General features: G+C 48.6%; 1 protein-coding gene across 3 annotated transcripts in view; it reads left to right on the top strand.

Moving 5' to 3' along the window:
* Positions 1–16,920, top strand: part of CTIF (CBP80/20-dependent translation initiation factor) — a 153,554-nt gene that overhangs the window by 101,263 nt on the left and 35,371 nt on the right. For 2 of the 3 annotated variants that reach the window (XM_014960810.1, XM_014960812.1), the window contains 2 exons: positions 2,778–3,219; positions 5,293–5,622. In XM_014960810.1, the coding sequence (XP_014816296.1) occupies positions 2,778–3,219; positions 5,293–5,622 (772 nt within the window). The remainder of the gene's footprint in view (positions 1–2,777; positions 3,220–5,292; positions 5,623–16,920) is intronic. The other variant, XM_014960811.1, reaches the window with a different exon arrangement.

Here is a 16,920-nt window from a genome sequence, read left to right as displayed (position 1 = left end):
TCCTTTGCCTTTTATTTCTTTGCAATTATTTTTTTTTATTATTTTTTTTTATTTTTCCCTCGCTTGTTTAACTCTGGTGTTTTCCATCCTGTGGGCAGTGTCTTCCAGAGCTTCGGTCTGTGTTTGCTCGACCCCTCGCCGTGGGGATGTCACCTTTTCTCTGGCCTTTCTGGGGACACAGCTGCCCTTCCTCTCCCCCCTCTTATTACAAAAACCCCCCAAACCCAACCATTTTACACATTCCACATTGGATTTTTTTTTTTTAATCTTCAACCTTTTTTTTTATTGTTATTATTATTCTTTCAAACAGAAAAGAGTTTGGTTTAGAACATCATTATGTCTTTAGGAAAAAAATAAAAGGTCCCTGCTTGCGTTTCTTGCAGGAGGTTGGTTCCCAGCTCATTTCCAGGCGGTTTGCCTTACCCCTGCTTAAATTAAAGCTGTGTTTTTTTGAAGCTTTTCCCATTTCTGTGCATCCTGTGCGACTTTAAATACAGTAGCATCCTGCTTAAATTGCACCCAAACGGTTAAATCCAAGTGATGGAGAAAAGAGGAAAAATCACAGAAAGCAAAGGCTGAATTATTTTGGCAAAAAAAACCCTGAAGCGCGTGAGGGTTTTGTCTTAGGTAAAGTTTTTCACTAGCTTTTATTTTGACATGCCCCTTCACAAAGCGGTTTGTGGGATTGCGTTACTGAGAGGAAACAAAGAAATGCCAGGAAAACTTGATGTGGAGAATCTGTCCTCATAAAATGCTCGTAAGCTCCGGCAAACAGGAAAGCTTCCCCCCGTCTCCTTATATTATTATATTATTTTTTTTTTTCATTCCCTGCCACTCAGCTTGTAAAAAAGAATAATAATAAAAAAAAAAAAAAAAAACATGTTGAACATCTCAGAAAACCGGATCCAGTGGTCTGAGACTAAACGCGAATTCCTTCCACTTGCCACCACGAACAAGGCTCTTCGTCCCGCGTTGGCCAAACACGAGCCCTCCTTCTTGATGGTGAAGAGCCAGTTGGCCTCGGAAAATAGGTTTTTGAACTCCTGGGGATGCCAAGGAACACAGATTTGATGGGCAGATGGCTTTGGCAGGCGGGGCTGGAGAGCATTTAACCGCTGACCATTGAAATGTATTTGTGAATGGCCCCTTCCTTCGGCCCAACGTGCTGCGGCCGAGTGGTGGAGATGATGAAAATAAAATTAATTGGTATTTTAAATAAACCCTGCTCTTTATCCAAATGGAGGAGGGGGTTTGGGGTAAGGGGTGAGGCTGAGCGGGGGAATTACGGTGGGTGCAGAGCGGTGTGGTCACCGCAGAGCTTATGGTTGTTTCCCTGTTTCAGCCTTGGAAGGAGCCGGGAGTTAAAGCATCTCCTGTGGTCTCAGAGCCATTACTGAGAGTTAAAGAGGCAGCAAACAGGCAGGGAGCTGCCACCACGGTGAGGGGTAACCCTGTGCCCACCCGGGTGAAGGCAACTCATCTCCATCACCATCTTAATGGAGGCCTTCTCCATGGATGCATCTCCAGCTCTATCTTAATTGCATCCTCAATGATGGGAGGAGAAGGCTCTGGGGAGACCTTAGAGCCCCTTCCAGTCCCTCAAGGGGCTCCAGGAGAGATGGGGAGGGACTCTTGATCTGGGAATGGAGCCATAGGGTGAGGGGAAATGGCTTCAAACTGGAAGAGGGGAGATTGAGATGAGATCTGGGGAAGAACTTCTTTGGTGTGAGGGTGGTGAGGCCCTGGCCCAGGTTGCCCAGAGAAGCTGTGGCTGCCCCATCCCTGGAGGTGTTCAAGGCCAGGTTGGAGGGGGCTTGGAGCAATCTGGTCTGGTGGGAGGTGTCCCTGCCCAGGGCAGGGGGTTGGAACTGGATTGTCTTTCAGATCCCTTCCAACCCAAACCAGTCTATGATTTCTTCCATTCAACTATTGTTTTTTGGGGATCTGGATCTCAGCTACAGGTTACACAGGGGCTTGCTCACCCCTTTTGAGCCGCTGTAGCCTCTTGAGCAAAACATTTGTGGGCAATTCCTCCTCTTTGTGCCTGTTGAATTTCCATGTTACCCATTTGGAGCCATATTCACCCAGCCTCCTATCCAGAGGTGATGGTCTTGGCTCCCCAGGCTGCCAGAGCCACATGTGGTCCTCAGCTTCTTCATCCATGTACTTCTCTTCCTCCAGTGTAGCAATGACGAAGGACATGCATAAAGAAAAGCTAAACAAAACCATTTGGTGTGGGCACCTCTTTTACTTGGTAATTTGCTTTTTAGCTTTTTTTTGTTCTCTTAGAAATTCCCAATCCACTTAAAATGATGCTCTGCAAACCAATGACGTGTTGGTACAGCAGAGGTGACAAGTAAGAGGAGCAAGCAGTGCTGCAGGCCAGGTATATCAGGAGTTCTTTAGATCTTCAGGAAAAAGTATCTCCTGGTATTTCTCGCCTGCCTGACTTCCCATTGCTTGGACTAGCCATGTCTTCCCTGGTTTAATGTGGAAGCAACACAGAAACCTGGGAGAGATATCCCTGGGAATCAAAGACACGTTGTCTAACCCTCCATGATAATTTGCAGCTGGCATATGCCTGTTATCAAAAGAGGTTGAGACATGATTTGGTACTAGGTTGTGTTAGATACCAAGAAATGGGCTCCCCTTTTGTGGTGGGGAGACCCACAGAGCCCACCCACCAAGGGTCAGGGTCTTTGGTGGGACAGAAGATGTGTTGACCAAACAGGACTGTGCAGGAAAGGGTGTACTAACAACTTCCTTTGACTTTCCAGGAGACAGCAGAGACTTCCCGGTGGGAACAAGCCTCAACAGCACGCAGATCATCAGCAAGGTGGCACCAAACACAACAGGGACCACCAGAAACTCTACCAAGGAGGCCAGGCCCCTCACTCCTCAGGCAGGACGGGCCACCACGGCTACAGCCAGAACCGGAGATGGCACCACAACCAGAAACACTCACCTAACGACAAAGAAACGCACAGAAACGCCAAAGAGACTGAGAATTTGAAAATCGAGGACACCTCTGTCTGCACGGTGCATATTCCCGTGGAGACACACCGAGGCCCGGAGGCTGTGGAGAAACAGTCTCAGCAGTACATCCAGGAGCCAGAGACCAAGAGGAAAGACAGTATTCACGAGCGCATTGGGGAAAGACCCAAGATCAATTTGCTTCAGTCTTCCAAAGACAGGCTGCGGAGGAGGCTAAAAGAAAAGGTATTATTTCTTATTTTTTTCCAAGAGTCTGACTGTTGGCCATTCTCCATACAAAGGGTTGGGTGGGCTCAAGGGAGCTTTCCATGAAGGCCCCCAACTTACCTTAGTTTCCCAGTGTCAACACTTCTCTTGAAGTGTCTTTGGGCTTCCTCAGGAGGCCTTTTATCAACACAGCACTAAGGTTCTTAGCTTGACTTCTTGGTTGAGGTTGCTACTTGCTTGAGTTCTAGCACTTGCTAGAATGATAGAATGGTTAGAATTGGAAAGGACCTTAAAGATCATCAAGTTCCAACCCCTCTGTCATGGGCAGGGACACCTCCCACCACACCAGGTTGGTCAAAGTCCTATTCTATCTGGCCTTGAACCTCTCCAGGTATGGGGCATTCACAACTTCTCTGGGCAACCTGGGCCAGGCTCTCACCACCCTCACACCAAAGAAGTTCTTCCTGAGATCTCATCTAAATGGCTTCCTGGAGCCTTCTCTTCTCCAGGCTGAACGACCCCAACTCTCTCAGCCCGTCTTCATAGGAGAGGTGTTCCAGCTCTCTGATCATTTTTGTAGCCCTCCACTGGACCCGTTCCAACAGGTCCATGTCCTTCTCCAAGAAGGACTGGGAACTCTCCCCCTTACCCATAAAAAGGCCCTTGGGGAAGGCTGGTGGACACATGAGCTGCAACGTGGGTGCTGCTTCTCCAATGGGGGATCCAAACTGACTTCCTCCTGGTCTGCAGAGCTCATCTGCTTTTCAAGGAAGTCTAAAAAAGGCAAATTGTCTCCACAATTGTAGAGCTTTGGCTTTTGAGCGCTGAATAGTCGGAGTCAGCTACTTAAAAGTTGATATCCATTTATCTCAGCAATGAATCGAAATGCCCTTATCTCTCCCCCTTCCTTCCAACAACCCAACAATAACAAAACTATTGCATGCAAGTGACGGAGGAGAAATCCTTTTTGGAAACAATATTCAGCCGCAGATTTGTGAGGAATTCGGAGATGATATCTGCATTTGCCCCCTGTGAAACTCGGATTCTTTCTCTGGAGATTCTTTTGTCTGACTGGAAAATGCACCCGTGGGGGTATCTCCAATGAGATTTCCAAAATACGTAGCAAAAATAACCTGAACATATACAATTCCAATGGAGGGCATGTTAGAAATGTATACCTTTGGATGCATGTGCATTTACTATTTATGTATGTGGCGTGAGGGGGAGGAAGAGATTTTGTAAGTTATTTTTATGTTCTTTAAAGCAATGGGAGTATCGCAGAGACTTTCAGAGTATTCATTTTAACGCCTGCCCTGTGAATTTATAGTCTTATAAGAAACACAACACATAAGCACCCACTCTTGGGTGGGTGTAGTCAATGCAACCGGTCTCTTGATGGGTGTTTTGGACAATTCCAACTGCTTGTTGGCGTTGGGGACGTCCAAAAAAATTGTTACAGGTTTGTATTGTATAGAACATTTTAAGAATGAAGGAGGAGAAGGGAAGGGAGCAGACCATAATAAGCAGGTTGTGTGCTGTATGCTGGGGGAAAGGGACAAATGCATAATTAAATATTGAAAAGAAGCAATAAATTCTAGGGCAGTGAAGCGAAGCGAGAAGTGTCACAGTCAAGAGATGGCAAAGTGAAGAGTTTTTCTAATGCCGGGATCACGTGACACCTTCCATCTCAATTTAGAACGTTAAATATGTATTTAAAAAGTAGATATTTTTGCAAACATCAGAGCACTTTCAAAATAGAGACCAAAAAATGGCCGTTGTCACCATGGTGCAGACAGAACCCCATCCAAGATGCCAAAGGCAGTCGAGAGTGGTCTGACCTTGGCATCCTGGCTGAGGACCATCAAGGACATCTTCTTCTTGAGCCGAGGGGGAGGACTCTGGGATTAAGTGCTGTGGGAAATGGAGAAAGAGAACATTTCTGGGGCGGGACTCATTCACTTGTGGTTTTCAATGCTTTAAATGATGCTTTGATTTTTCTCTCTCTGTTTATATGTCTCCCCAATCCCTTTCCCCCTTTGCTGTTTGCAGAAGGACAAGGGCTGATATATCTGTTTTCTCCTTGTGTAACAGATGCCTTGTCTTTCCCTTTTCACGGACCAGGACGAAGTCACGGTGGAAACCACCAATCCTGAAAAGAACAAAATGGACAAATTAATTGAAATCCTCAACAGCATGAGGAACAACAGCAGTGACGTTGACTCCAAGCTCACCACCTTTATGGAGGAAGCCCAGAACTCTACCAACTCTGAGGAGATGCTGGGGGAGATAGTCAAAACCATTTACCAGAAAGCGGTGACGGACCGCAGCTTTGCTTCCACGGCAGCCAAGCTCTGTGATAAAATGGCCCTTTTCATGGTGGAAGGAACCAAATTCCGGAGTCTGCTCCTCAACATGTTGCAGGTAATGAGATAAAATTAGTTGGGTAGATGCCGGCGGCTTCACCCCACCTGATCTTACCATGCATTTGGTCAGGAGCTGAACTGTTACCAAATTCATTTTGGTTGGTGAGAGGACAACAGAAATGTACCTGCTAATTCTGTCTGTGAAATCTTTAGTGGTTCCCATAGATAACGTGGCACTGGGGACATTGTCAAGTTGCTCTTCAGTCCCATTTCTTGAGCTGGATGTGGAATTATGGTATCTCACACCAGGGCCCATCTGTGAAATGGGTGGCTTGCTTGTGGCAGCATCCCCCTGGCATGAAGAGAAGTGGACATGGAGGGTCTTACAGCGGAAGGTCTTTTTGGCTGAAGTCTGTCTCCGTCAGGTCAAGTCATGGTCCCTGAGTAGGTTCTTGGTTGTGGCTTCACCTGGTTGAAGGGCTCGCTCCTGGTTTCTGATTGCAACCCAAACTTAAATAATTGCTGTATTTGCTAATTATTCCGGGTAATTACTCAGCACTGGTTGATTGTTCTGCTCCAAAACTGTCAGCAACAGCAGATTGAGGGGTTGGAGAAAAAAGCAGTGGCTCTGTTAAATGGTCCATGCTAACGATGGATGATTGGGAAACAGGACTGTCCTCAACTGCCCTCGATCTGCTGGGGGGGGTGAGTTTTACTGTAGTGCCACCATCAAAAAGAGGGTTGCTTTCGGGGGAGGGTGTCACATGGACCTCCATCTTTCTGCTTCTCTGGTAATGGGACATCCAAGGCTGAAACCATGAATTTCCATCCTTAATTTAATATGCGTTTCCATTTGGCCGTTCCTTCACGCACACGTGTCATCTGAGGCAGGTCCAAAGCTCTCCTTTCATTTCTCTGTTCTCCACATGTTTAGTGCACAAGGTCACTCCAGGTTTTGACATGGTCTTCTTGCCCTTCTTGGTCTTGTTGGGGGTCATCCCTTGAATGCTGGGTCTGGCTGTCGGTACCTTGTGTGGGCTGGGTTGGCTTTCAGGCGACAGAGCAAGCAGGGAAAACTAAATAATATAAATTAGGGAAAAATAAAATAACGTAAATCAATATTTAACATACCATAAGATAATTTTGCGAAGTCACTGGTCCGGTTTTGCTTCTCTCATTGCTCTGGGCTTGGATCAAACCCAGCACCTCTCCCTGTGCCCCCTCCTTCTCCACTCCCCTGCAAAGTCACTGTATCACAAAATCAGTGATAAAATCAGGTTGGAAGGGACCATGAAGATCATCTTTTACCATCCCTCTACTACAGGCAGGGACACCTCCCACCAGACCAGTTGGCTCCAAGCCCCATCCAACCTGGTTTTGAACCCCTCCAGCGATGGGGCAGCCACAGCTTCTTGGGGCAACCTGGGCCAGGCTCTCACCACCCTCACACCAAAGAAGTTCTTCCCCACATCTCATCTTAATCTCCCCTCTTTCAGTTTAAACCTTTCCCCCTCGTCCCATGGCTCCCCTCCCTGATCCAGAGTCCCTCCCCATCTCTCCTGGAGCCCCTTGAGGGACTGGAAGGGGCTCTAAGGTCTCCCCGGAGCCTTCTCTTCTCCAGGCTGAACCCCCCCAACTCTCTCAGCCTGTCCTCACAGCAGAGGAGCTCCAGCCCTTGGAGCATCTTTGTGGCCTCCTCTGGCCCCTCTCCATCAGGTCCACGTCCTTCTGCTGTTGGTGGCCCCAGAGCTGGAGGCAGCCCTGCAGGGGGGTCTCCCCAGAGTGGAGCAGAGGGGCAGAATCCCCCCCTGGCCCTGCTGGCCACGCTGCTGGGGATGCAGCCCAGGATGGGGTTGGCTTTCTGGGCTGCCAACACACGATGCCAGCTCATGTTGAGCTTCTCGTCCACCAGTCCTTGGGCAGCAGACACATCTGCCCATTGTGTGTCCTAGGCAGTGATTTTTTTCCCTATTGCTTTATTTCCAAAGGTATTATAAAGCAGGAGGAGATTAATTGCCATCAGTATCAGTCCCAGATTTAGCAGCAAGGGAGTGGAGGGAGCTCTAAACCCTCCGTGCGTCCCGCTTTTTTCCATGCCAGGTCATTCTTGTATCTTCTCCCATTTGGCTGAGCGATGCTAAGAAATCCAAAAGAAAGTCCAGAAGCAATTGCCATGGAGCAGCAGGGTGTTATCCAAAAACTGAGGGTGATGGAAGTCCTTCTGGGTTAGGGAATACTCTTCCAACTTGTTTTCTTCTCCTGTCCCAGCATTTCCACCCCTCCAAACAAGACCCAGTAGACCTACTTCTACTGCAGCATCACGTGCAATGATAACTGGCTTCACATTCAGCTCTTCGTAGCATGAATGAAAGATAAATAATACATCTCATATCTCCAGAGAGTCCCAAAGTGCTTTCCAGGAACACGCAACCAGTCTCAGCGTGATGGGACCACGATGTCCATCATGGAAAGCCGGGAAGAAACGAAATGCAAAGACTGAGCAGGGGGGTGCGGGTGAGACCGAGTTCAAGGGTAGAAAAAAATATGCCAAAGGGATTTGCTCAGCCCCAAATTGCACATCTATTAAAAATGTCTCGAGGGGACAAAAGGTGACAGATCACTGCAGGTCAAAAGCAAAGTGCTGTGTGAAATTAAATAATTTAACGTTTCCTTTCTGATAGAAGAGGATTTTGACTGTCTCCAAGCGCGGTTTCTTTTTCCAGCCAAAATCATGGGATGCATTCATGCAGATTCATGGAATCACAGAATCACAGAATCTTCTAGGTTGGAAGGGACCTTAAAGATCATCTTGTCCAACCGTCAACCTAACTGACAAAAATAGACACCCACAAATGCTTTGGTCGAGCCGTAAACTGGGAATTTTGGTGATAGGTTCAGGCTTGATACCCCTGACTGGAGAAAGACCTGGGTTTGAAGCCCAAAATACTCATCGTGGTTGTCTTGATGTGAAATAACGGGGTTGATGGTGTTGCTTGATGATATATTATCAATAGGAGTGTGCTCTATTGGATAATATATGGATTTTTTGGGAATAATACAGATTTCATCTCATGTATTCATATATCAATAAGATATATTGATATATATGGTTGATGATACAACATTCCTCACTTCCAGTCCCGGCCCCTCCACCGTCAGATATTTTCCATCAGCCATTTTTAGATAATTTAGAATGATAGAAACATAGAATTATCTAGGTTGGAAGGGACCTTTAAGATCACCTTGTAATATTTACCATTAATTAAAAAGAAAAAAAAATAATAAAATGCTTGCTCCAGAGCTGGATTTATGTCTCTCTAGCACCTTTCAGACTAATCTGATCCCCGGCCACCGGCGAGCTGGGGAATTACTCTGCCGGGGTGTGATAAATCGGGATCAACGTGATCCCCCCCCCCCTTCCCTCCCCTTGCTCTGCTGGCGCCTGGGGCTGGACCCCCCCCCCTCACCCCCCATCTGCTCCCGGCAGATGCTCCTGTTTTGTAGGGGCTTGTTTGTCCCTTTCTCTCGGGACTGCGATGGCAACGGCTCAGCCCCACCGGGGGATCTCCTAAATGAATCTATTAACCCCTTGAGCCACCCCCCACCAGCATCCCAGTACCTATAGACAGCATCCCTATATCCAGCAAGGATTTTTCCTGTGGAATAGGCAAAAACCTCTCCTTTTAACCTGGCTCCTCTTATATTTTCAGCTCTTTGACAAGGTGCTCACACTCGGGGTGCACCTCTTTGCAGCTTAACTAAAGGGACTTGTTTCGATCCCAAAACAGATGCCGGCGCCGCGGCGCGAGAAGGCCATCAGGTCACCCCCCTCCCTGCCAGCATCTTCCTCTGCAGAGCATCCCCCCGGCCAGGGTTGCACCATTTCAGGCTCTAAAGGGATCTGTTGGGGAGAATTTGGGTTTGAATTTATCCCTAGTTCTTTGTTTTGGTCCCAAATCTTGGCCAAGGCTCTGGGATGCGGAAGGGAGATGCGGAAAGGGGAGTCCTGGGGTGGGTGACTGGTCAAGCTCAGGGAGATGGTGCCACACGGGGACTTGGCACTGGGTGGGGGTTAATTGGGTTTGATTTTCTGCTCATTGAGTTTTGTACAAGGAGCTAGTTTGGGCTGTGCAAGCCCTTGGGGTGGACCTGGCTGAAACGATCCCAGGGAGCTTGGGAGGATGGAGCAAGAACATCTTGGTGGACACATCCGTCCCCCTTCTAGAACTTCCTTCTTAATTAATAAATTGAGAGGAAGTCTCCTGAAAGAGGTTTTTGCTGGTCATAGTTTCACTCACTGGCACGTCCAGGCTGAGTTGCTTTTTTTTGGGGGGGTTTTTTCAGGGGGAGGGGGATGTGTGTTAAGCAACGTGCCCCAAACCCTTCGCGTGTAACATAAGTTGGCGTGTTCCTCTGTGGAAACGGCCGTGCTCTTTATAGCAGAGCTGTGTCTGCATCTGAGCTATGCAGGGCCAAGGGTATTATTAGAGTGGACATCACTGGGGCTGTAATTGTACACTGCTCCCCTTAGCAACCGCGGCCAACAGCACATCAAACAGAAGGCTGATACCTTCTTTTAATAAAAAATAAAAAAAAAAAAAACCACACACCACCACCAACCCAACCCAACCCCACACCGCCACGAAATGCACATCTCGACGCAGAGCCCCCGAGGCAGGGCACGCCGGCCCGTAGCCAGAGCCAGCTCCCGCCGCGTCCCCGCGCTTGGAAACGCCTCGGTGCCGATGGAGAAAGGCTATTTCTGGTGCATGCCCTGTTGGATACCCTACGGCATACCCTCTGGCATACCCTATTGAATATCCCGTTGGATACTCTGTTGGATACCCTACAGCATACCCTATGGCATACCCGATTGAATATCCATTGGGATGCCCTATAGCATACCCTATTGAATATCCCGTTGGATACTCTATTGGATACCCTACAGCATACCCTATTAAATATCCTGTTGTATTCCCTACAGCATACCCTATTGAATATCTTATTGGATACTCTATTGGATACCCTAAAGCATACCCTATGGCATACCCTATTGAATATCCATTGGGATACCCTACAGCATACCCTATTGAATATCTTATTGGATACTCTATTGGATACCCTACAGCATACCCTATTAAATATCCTGTTGTATTCCCTATTGAATATCCTATTGGATACTCTGTTGGATACCCTACAGCATACTGCCATTGGATAACCTATGGCACACCCTATGGCATACTCTATTGAATATCCTATTGGATACTCTATTGGATACCCTACAGCATACCCTATGGCATGCCCTATTGAATATCCATTGGGATACCCTATAGCATACCCTATTGAATATCCTATTGGATACCCTGTTGGATACCCTACAGCATACTCTATGGCATACCCTATTGAATATCCTATTGGACACTCTGCTGGGTGCCCTACAGCATACCCTATAGCATACCCTATTGAATATTGTATTGGATACCCTATTGAATATCCTGCTGGATACTCTGTTGGATACCCTACAGCGTACCCTATAGCATACCCTATAGCATACGCAATTGAATATCCTATTGGATACCCTACAGCGTACCCTGCAGCATACCCTCTTTAATATCCTGTTGGATACCCTACAGTATACCCTATGGCATACCCTATTGAATATCCTGTTGGATACTCTACTGGGTAACCTACAGCATATCCTATTGAGTATGCCATTGGATACCCTATGGCATACCCTACAGCACACCCTATTGAATATCCTGTTGGATACCCTATGGCATACCCTATTGAATATGCCATTGGATACCCTATGGCATACCCTGTAGAATATCCCATTGGATGCTCTATTGGACACCCTATGGTGTACCCTACATCAAACCCTATTGGATACTCTACTGGATACTCTATGGCACACCCTAGTTCATGCCCTAAGGTGTTCAAGGCCAGGTTGGATGAGGCTTTGAGCAACCTGCTCTAGTGGGAGGTGTCCCTTCCCATGGCAGGGGGTTGGGACTGGGTGATCTTCAAGATCCCTTCCAACCCAAACCATTCTATTAATCCCGGGGTTTTTGGGAGAGGCTGCACTCGGGTTTCGGTGGACTCAGTTGGATTTGAGATTGTTGGGGTGACCACTTCTGGAGGTTCTAAACCAGGAAGGTGGCCAAAACTCTGTTGTTGTCAGTCCAGGTAGAGGATGGAAGAAGAAAAACTAGGTTGAACCCCTTCATGGGATGTAGATGTTGTGGCATTAGGTACTGGAGAATTGATTGATTCCTTTTGGTAGATCAGGGTGTTTCTGCTTTGTAGGAGTTCTGAGGATGAAGACACCAAGGGTGGTAATGTGAGTGGACACTGCCGAAACTGGGACATGGAAGATACCTGTGGTTAATGCTGAAGGGCATATGTTTTTCCCCCTTAACATGATTAAGATCTGGGTCTTTGGTGAGGAATTGTTTGTGGTTTGATAAGAAGTGATGGCAGGAGGATCCGAGCATGTCTGGAGAGCATCTGACCTGTGCACCATGTCCAGCATCGACTGCAAAACCCATCAACCTGATTTCCGTGGCAGTTTTTAATTTAATTTAATTAGAGATGGTCCAGTTTCTGCACAGAAAACGTGGTACTGCTTGTCTTGGAAAAGACATTGCCCTAGAGACATGAGAGAGGTTGCTTCACTGAAAGATAGGTAGCATTTAAACGAAAGAAGAGGTCCCAAGGTACCTGGAGCAAAACCCAAGGCCAGAAATCATAGGATCACAGAATGGTTCAGGTTGGAAGGGACCTTAAAGATCATCCAGTTCCAACCCCCCTGCCCTGGGCAGGGACACCTCCCACCAGACCAGGTTTCTCCCACCCCCTCAACTCTCTCAGCCTGTCCTCCCAGCAGAGGGGCTCCAGCCCTCAGAGCATCTTCATGGCCTCCTCTGGACCTGTTCCAACAGGTCCATGTCCTTCTTGTGCTGAGGACTCCAGAGCTGGACACAGTACAAAAAAAAAATCAAAAATCATAATAATAAAATCAATCATAGAATCATATGGGGTTGGAAGGGACCTCTGGAGATCATCAAGTCCTGGTTTTGTAAACCCTGGTGGGACTCACCTACAAAATGGAGCTTTGCAGAGGCGATTTATTTTCTGTAAACCTAAGGAATTCAAAGACAATTCTAAATTCATGCCCACACACATATTTACGTAGAATTCATATGGGCTTGGAGGGAGACAGGGTGGCTCTGAGGAGCATCCCCAGCTGCCTGCACCCTCATTTTCTCACACACCAAGAAAAGGAGGAGCAGGAAGGAGACCCGTTTCCTCGCTCTTGACCCCAATTGTGTCTCTGAAAATGCTCTGTAATTCTGAAACAGATTATTTATTCTCGCATTTTTATTATTATTTAATTTTTAATAATTTTGTCGGTTCATAGTCGTATTTTTCTCATGTATTGTGTTTAATAATTTTCGATTTTTACCATCTGATTACAATATTTTTTTTATTTTTTTTTATTCTTTACCCTTAATTATCTGGGGCCAGACGTAACCCCATGTGCAAGTGTGGGCAGTGGGCAGGAGAGGGAGCCAGGGGAGTGGGCCTGCAGCCCTGCTGGCTCCTTCACAGCCTTTCCATGACACGTTGAGAGAGTTGGGGTTCTTCAGCCTGGAGAAGAGGAGGGTCTGGGGAGACTTTAGAGCCCCTTCCAGTCCCTCAAGGGGCTCCAGGAAAGCTGGGGAGGGACTCTGGATCAGGGAGGGGAGCCATAGGACGAGGGGGAAGGGTTTTAAACTGAAAGAGAGGAGATTGAGATGAGATGTGGGGAAGAACTTGTTTGGGGTGAAGGTGGTGAGTCCCTGGCCCAGGTTGGACAGAGCAGCTGTGGCTGCCCCATCCCTGGAGATGTTCAAGGCCAGGTTGGAGCAACCTGGTGTGGTGGGAGGTGTCCCTGCCCAGGGCAGGGGGTTGGAACTGGATGGTCTTTAAGGTCCCTTCCAACCCAAACCATTCTATGGTTTTATGATTCCATGAGACAGGAATGTGGCAAGGGTGAGGGAGTGTTGGGCATCGCCTCCTCAGGCCGGTGGTGGGATGAGGGGGTGCAAAAACCCAGGATCTGGGGTTTTAATGGAGTGCGAGGAAAAAAAAGGCAACAATTTTCCACCAGGAAGGAGGGGATGGGGACAGGAGCTGTGCCCCACAAGCACACGGAGCCCTCCAAGCTGGGAAAAGCTGAGCTTGACCCCAAATTAAATCGATTGCGGGCTTATACTGAACATCAGTCCTCAGCCCAAGCTCAAGGGTGGCTTTCAGGGCTCACAGCCCTTTGAGAAGCCGAGTTGCAGCTGGAGGTGGCCACAGGGCATCACAGGGGATCCCAAGGGGTTGTCCCCACTGCCCTGGGGGGCTGGAGTCCATCCAATGCAGCCACGCTCACAGCTCTGCATGGAGAAGGTGTTGAGTTCAGTGTGCTGGTAAGATCTTTCACTGAATTTCACTGAATTTTAGAGTTGGAAGGGACCATAGAGATCATCTAGTCCAACTCCCCTGCTGAAGCAGGATTGCCTAGAGCTTGTCAGAGCATGTGACTCAGGACTGCATCCAGGCGGGTCTTGAAAATCTCCAGAGAAGGGGACTCCACAACCTCCCTGGGCAGCCTCTACCAGGGCTCTGTCACCCTCACTGTGAAGAAGTTTCTCCTCATATTTGAGTGGATCCTCTTATGTTCCAACTTGTGCCCGTTACATTGCAATGCTCAAGTGTGCGGTGAAAAAATAGCCATCACTCTGTAAATAAGTTGCATGTCGGTTGTCCTGGCACTTCTTAACCCCAGAGGCTCCCTTGGTGTGACCTCAGGGATGGTACTCAGCGTCCCATCATCTCTTCTGGCCAACGGATGGCCCTATCTGGGCACCTTCCAGTGGTGGTGGGACTCAGCGGAGGTTCTTCTTGTTCCCTCAGGCTGGTGGGGAGGAAATGTCAGGAGCACCCCTGGCTGCCTGTTCCTTTCTGCCTGCTTCTGCTGTGGAGCAGAGGCTCTGCTGGGCTCTAGGTGGAGACTGCAGACTGTGCAGCCTGCCTGCACCCTGCCTGCACCCTGCCTGCACCCTGCCTGCAGCTCTGGGCCAGAGCCAGGCGCCCGACTACCCAACGGGGTGGGCTTCAAGCTGCACCCAACCATTGCTGGTGGGTGAGGATGCTCAGGGCCACGCAGGGTCCCACCCCCCGGGGGCTTTCACAGCAAAAATAAATAAATTAATTAATTAAAATAGCATCAAAATCCATTTATCCATTCACTGAGAGGGGAGGAAATGCCTGGAAATGCCTGAGGACCCCCCTCCACCCGCTGAACTAGAGGTAGGAGGGGGGGCTCCAGTATTGAGATGCCCTCAGAGCGGACTGGACAGGCGTCAGCTCCAGCTCTGTTTTTTTTTTCCCAAAAGGCTCAAATCCCACCCCAGGATGCAGGAGCACGTTCCTGCCAGCCCAGGGACTCAGCCAGACCATCTGCTCCGACATAAATCCGGCTCCGCCGCCCCCGAGGTGGGGATTTGGGGATGCTGGGGGGTTGGAAGATCCCTCCTGCCACCCTGCCATCCCCAAGCCTGCCCTTAGCTGGTTCCCTTTATTGTGAGAACAGGATTTTGGGAAGCTCGTGGAGACCCCATGATGCATCACCCTGCCTGGGACCCATCCTGCATCCCCCCAGGGGGATGAAGCATCCTTCTGGCAGAGGAGCAGGCTGGTGCCAGGGACGTCACCTCCTGAGCCAAGGCCAGAGCAGACACAGGTGCCAGCGTCAGCCCAGAGCTGGGGTTTGGGCAGAAGGACGTTGGAGAGGGCAGCACCTCTTTTCCTTTCTTGGGAAGGAGGGAAAAATGGGATTAGCTTGTGCTTTGCTGGCATCACTCAGGGACATGGGATATGGGGGATGCTCTTCTTCTCACCAGCAGGAAATCTCTGCTTTTTTAAGGAGGCAGAGGATACGTTGGGGGTGAGGAATGAGAGAGGTGAGAATTGTTTTGGATCTTTGTCCCATGCCTGGCTGGGGACAATACCAGTGCCTTGAGGACAGGACCTCACTGGATGATGCCACCTCGTCATGATACATCCTCTGGTCTCATCAACGCTGCTGCCACCCATGGGGTCCACCGAGCATCCAAAAGCAAAGCTTCCTTTGCCCCTCCTGGTGATAAATCCCTCCATCCCTCCATTTTTCTTTTTTTTTTCCTTTTTTTTTTTTTTAATTATTTGCTCTACCTATTATTTTTTGAATAAAGAGGGGTAAGGAGGAGCATCTCTGGCAGCGCTTGGGACCCCAGCGATGTGGCTTCCAGTCCAGGAGCAGCAAGAACTGGAAGCCAAGATAGCAAAGCGTGCACCGGCTAAAGAAATGGTGTCAAAACCATGAAAAACAAAACTTTTCCATTTCTGCCACCTTAAAATAAGAGTAAGGTGTGTTTTCTTGAGCCTCTCTAATATTCCAGCCCCTGCCGTCCGGTGGTCTTGATGGTGATGCTCACAGTCTGCTGGAAAATATGCCGTGGAAATCGTGAGCATCCCTTTAGAGATAGAAATTTGGGGGGAGCCCGGGGAGGATCGAGGGGGTTTTGCAGGTTAATGTTGTTTTCTGCAGCTCTTTTCCATAATCCCAGCTTTTTCCAGTGTGGATGGGCAGCTTTGGAGGTGTTGCAGGGCGTGCACCTCCATCTTCAGAAGAGATTAATGCATTTTTTACATCCATTTAGAAAAAAAAAATATAGCCAAATAGGACATTTTCTATAGAAGAAGCTCCCTGGATTTGTAAATATTAGCCCCTGAGAAAGATTTTCTGAGCTCTTTTGTGTAAATAGGATTTTTTAGCAAGTTGGTACTTCACTTCCAGGTCCTGGCTTTCTGTGGTGGCTTGTCCCCCATCCCAGGGAGCCCAGAGACTGTCGGCTGAACATGAGCCAGCAGTGTGCCCAGGTGGCCAAGAAAGCCACCAGCATCCTGGCCTGTGTCAGGAACAGCGTGGGGAGTAGGGCCTGAGAGGTGATTGTCCCCCTGTACTGGGCACTGGTGAGGCCTCACCTTGAGTACTGTGTCCAGTTTTGGGCTCCCTACCATAAAAAAGACATCGAGGTGCTGGAGCGGGTCCAGAGAAGGGCGACAAAGATGGTGAGGGGTCTGGAGCACAAGTCTTATGAGGAGAGGCTGAGGGAGCTGGGGGTGTTCAGCCTGGAGAAGAGGAGGCTGAGGGGAGACCTTATTGCTCTCTCCAACTGCCTGAAAGGAGGGTGTAGAGAGGTGGGGGTCGGTCTCTTTTCTCAAGTCACAGGCGACAGGACAAGAGGAAATGGCCTCAAGTTGCCCCAGGGGAGGTTCAGGC

This window comes from Calidris pugnax, unplaced genomic scaffold (assembly GCF_001431845.1).
Source record: "Calidris pugnax isolate Ruff unplaced genomic scaffold, ASM143184v1 scaffold150, whole genome shotgun sequence".
Taxonomy (NCBI): Eukaryota; Metazoa; Chordata; class Aves; order Charadriiformes; family Scolopacidae; genus Calidris; species Calidris pugnax.
This window is presented reverse-complemented; position numbering and strand designations above follow the sequence as displayed.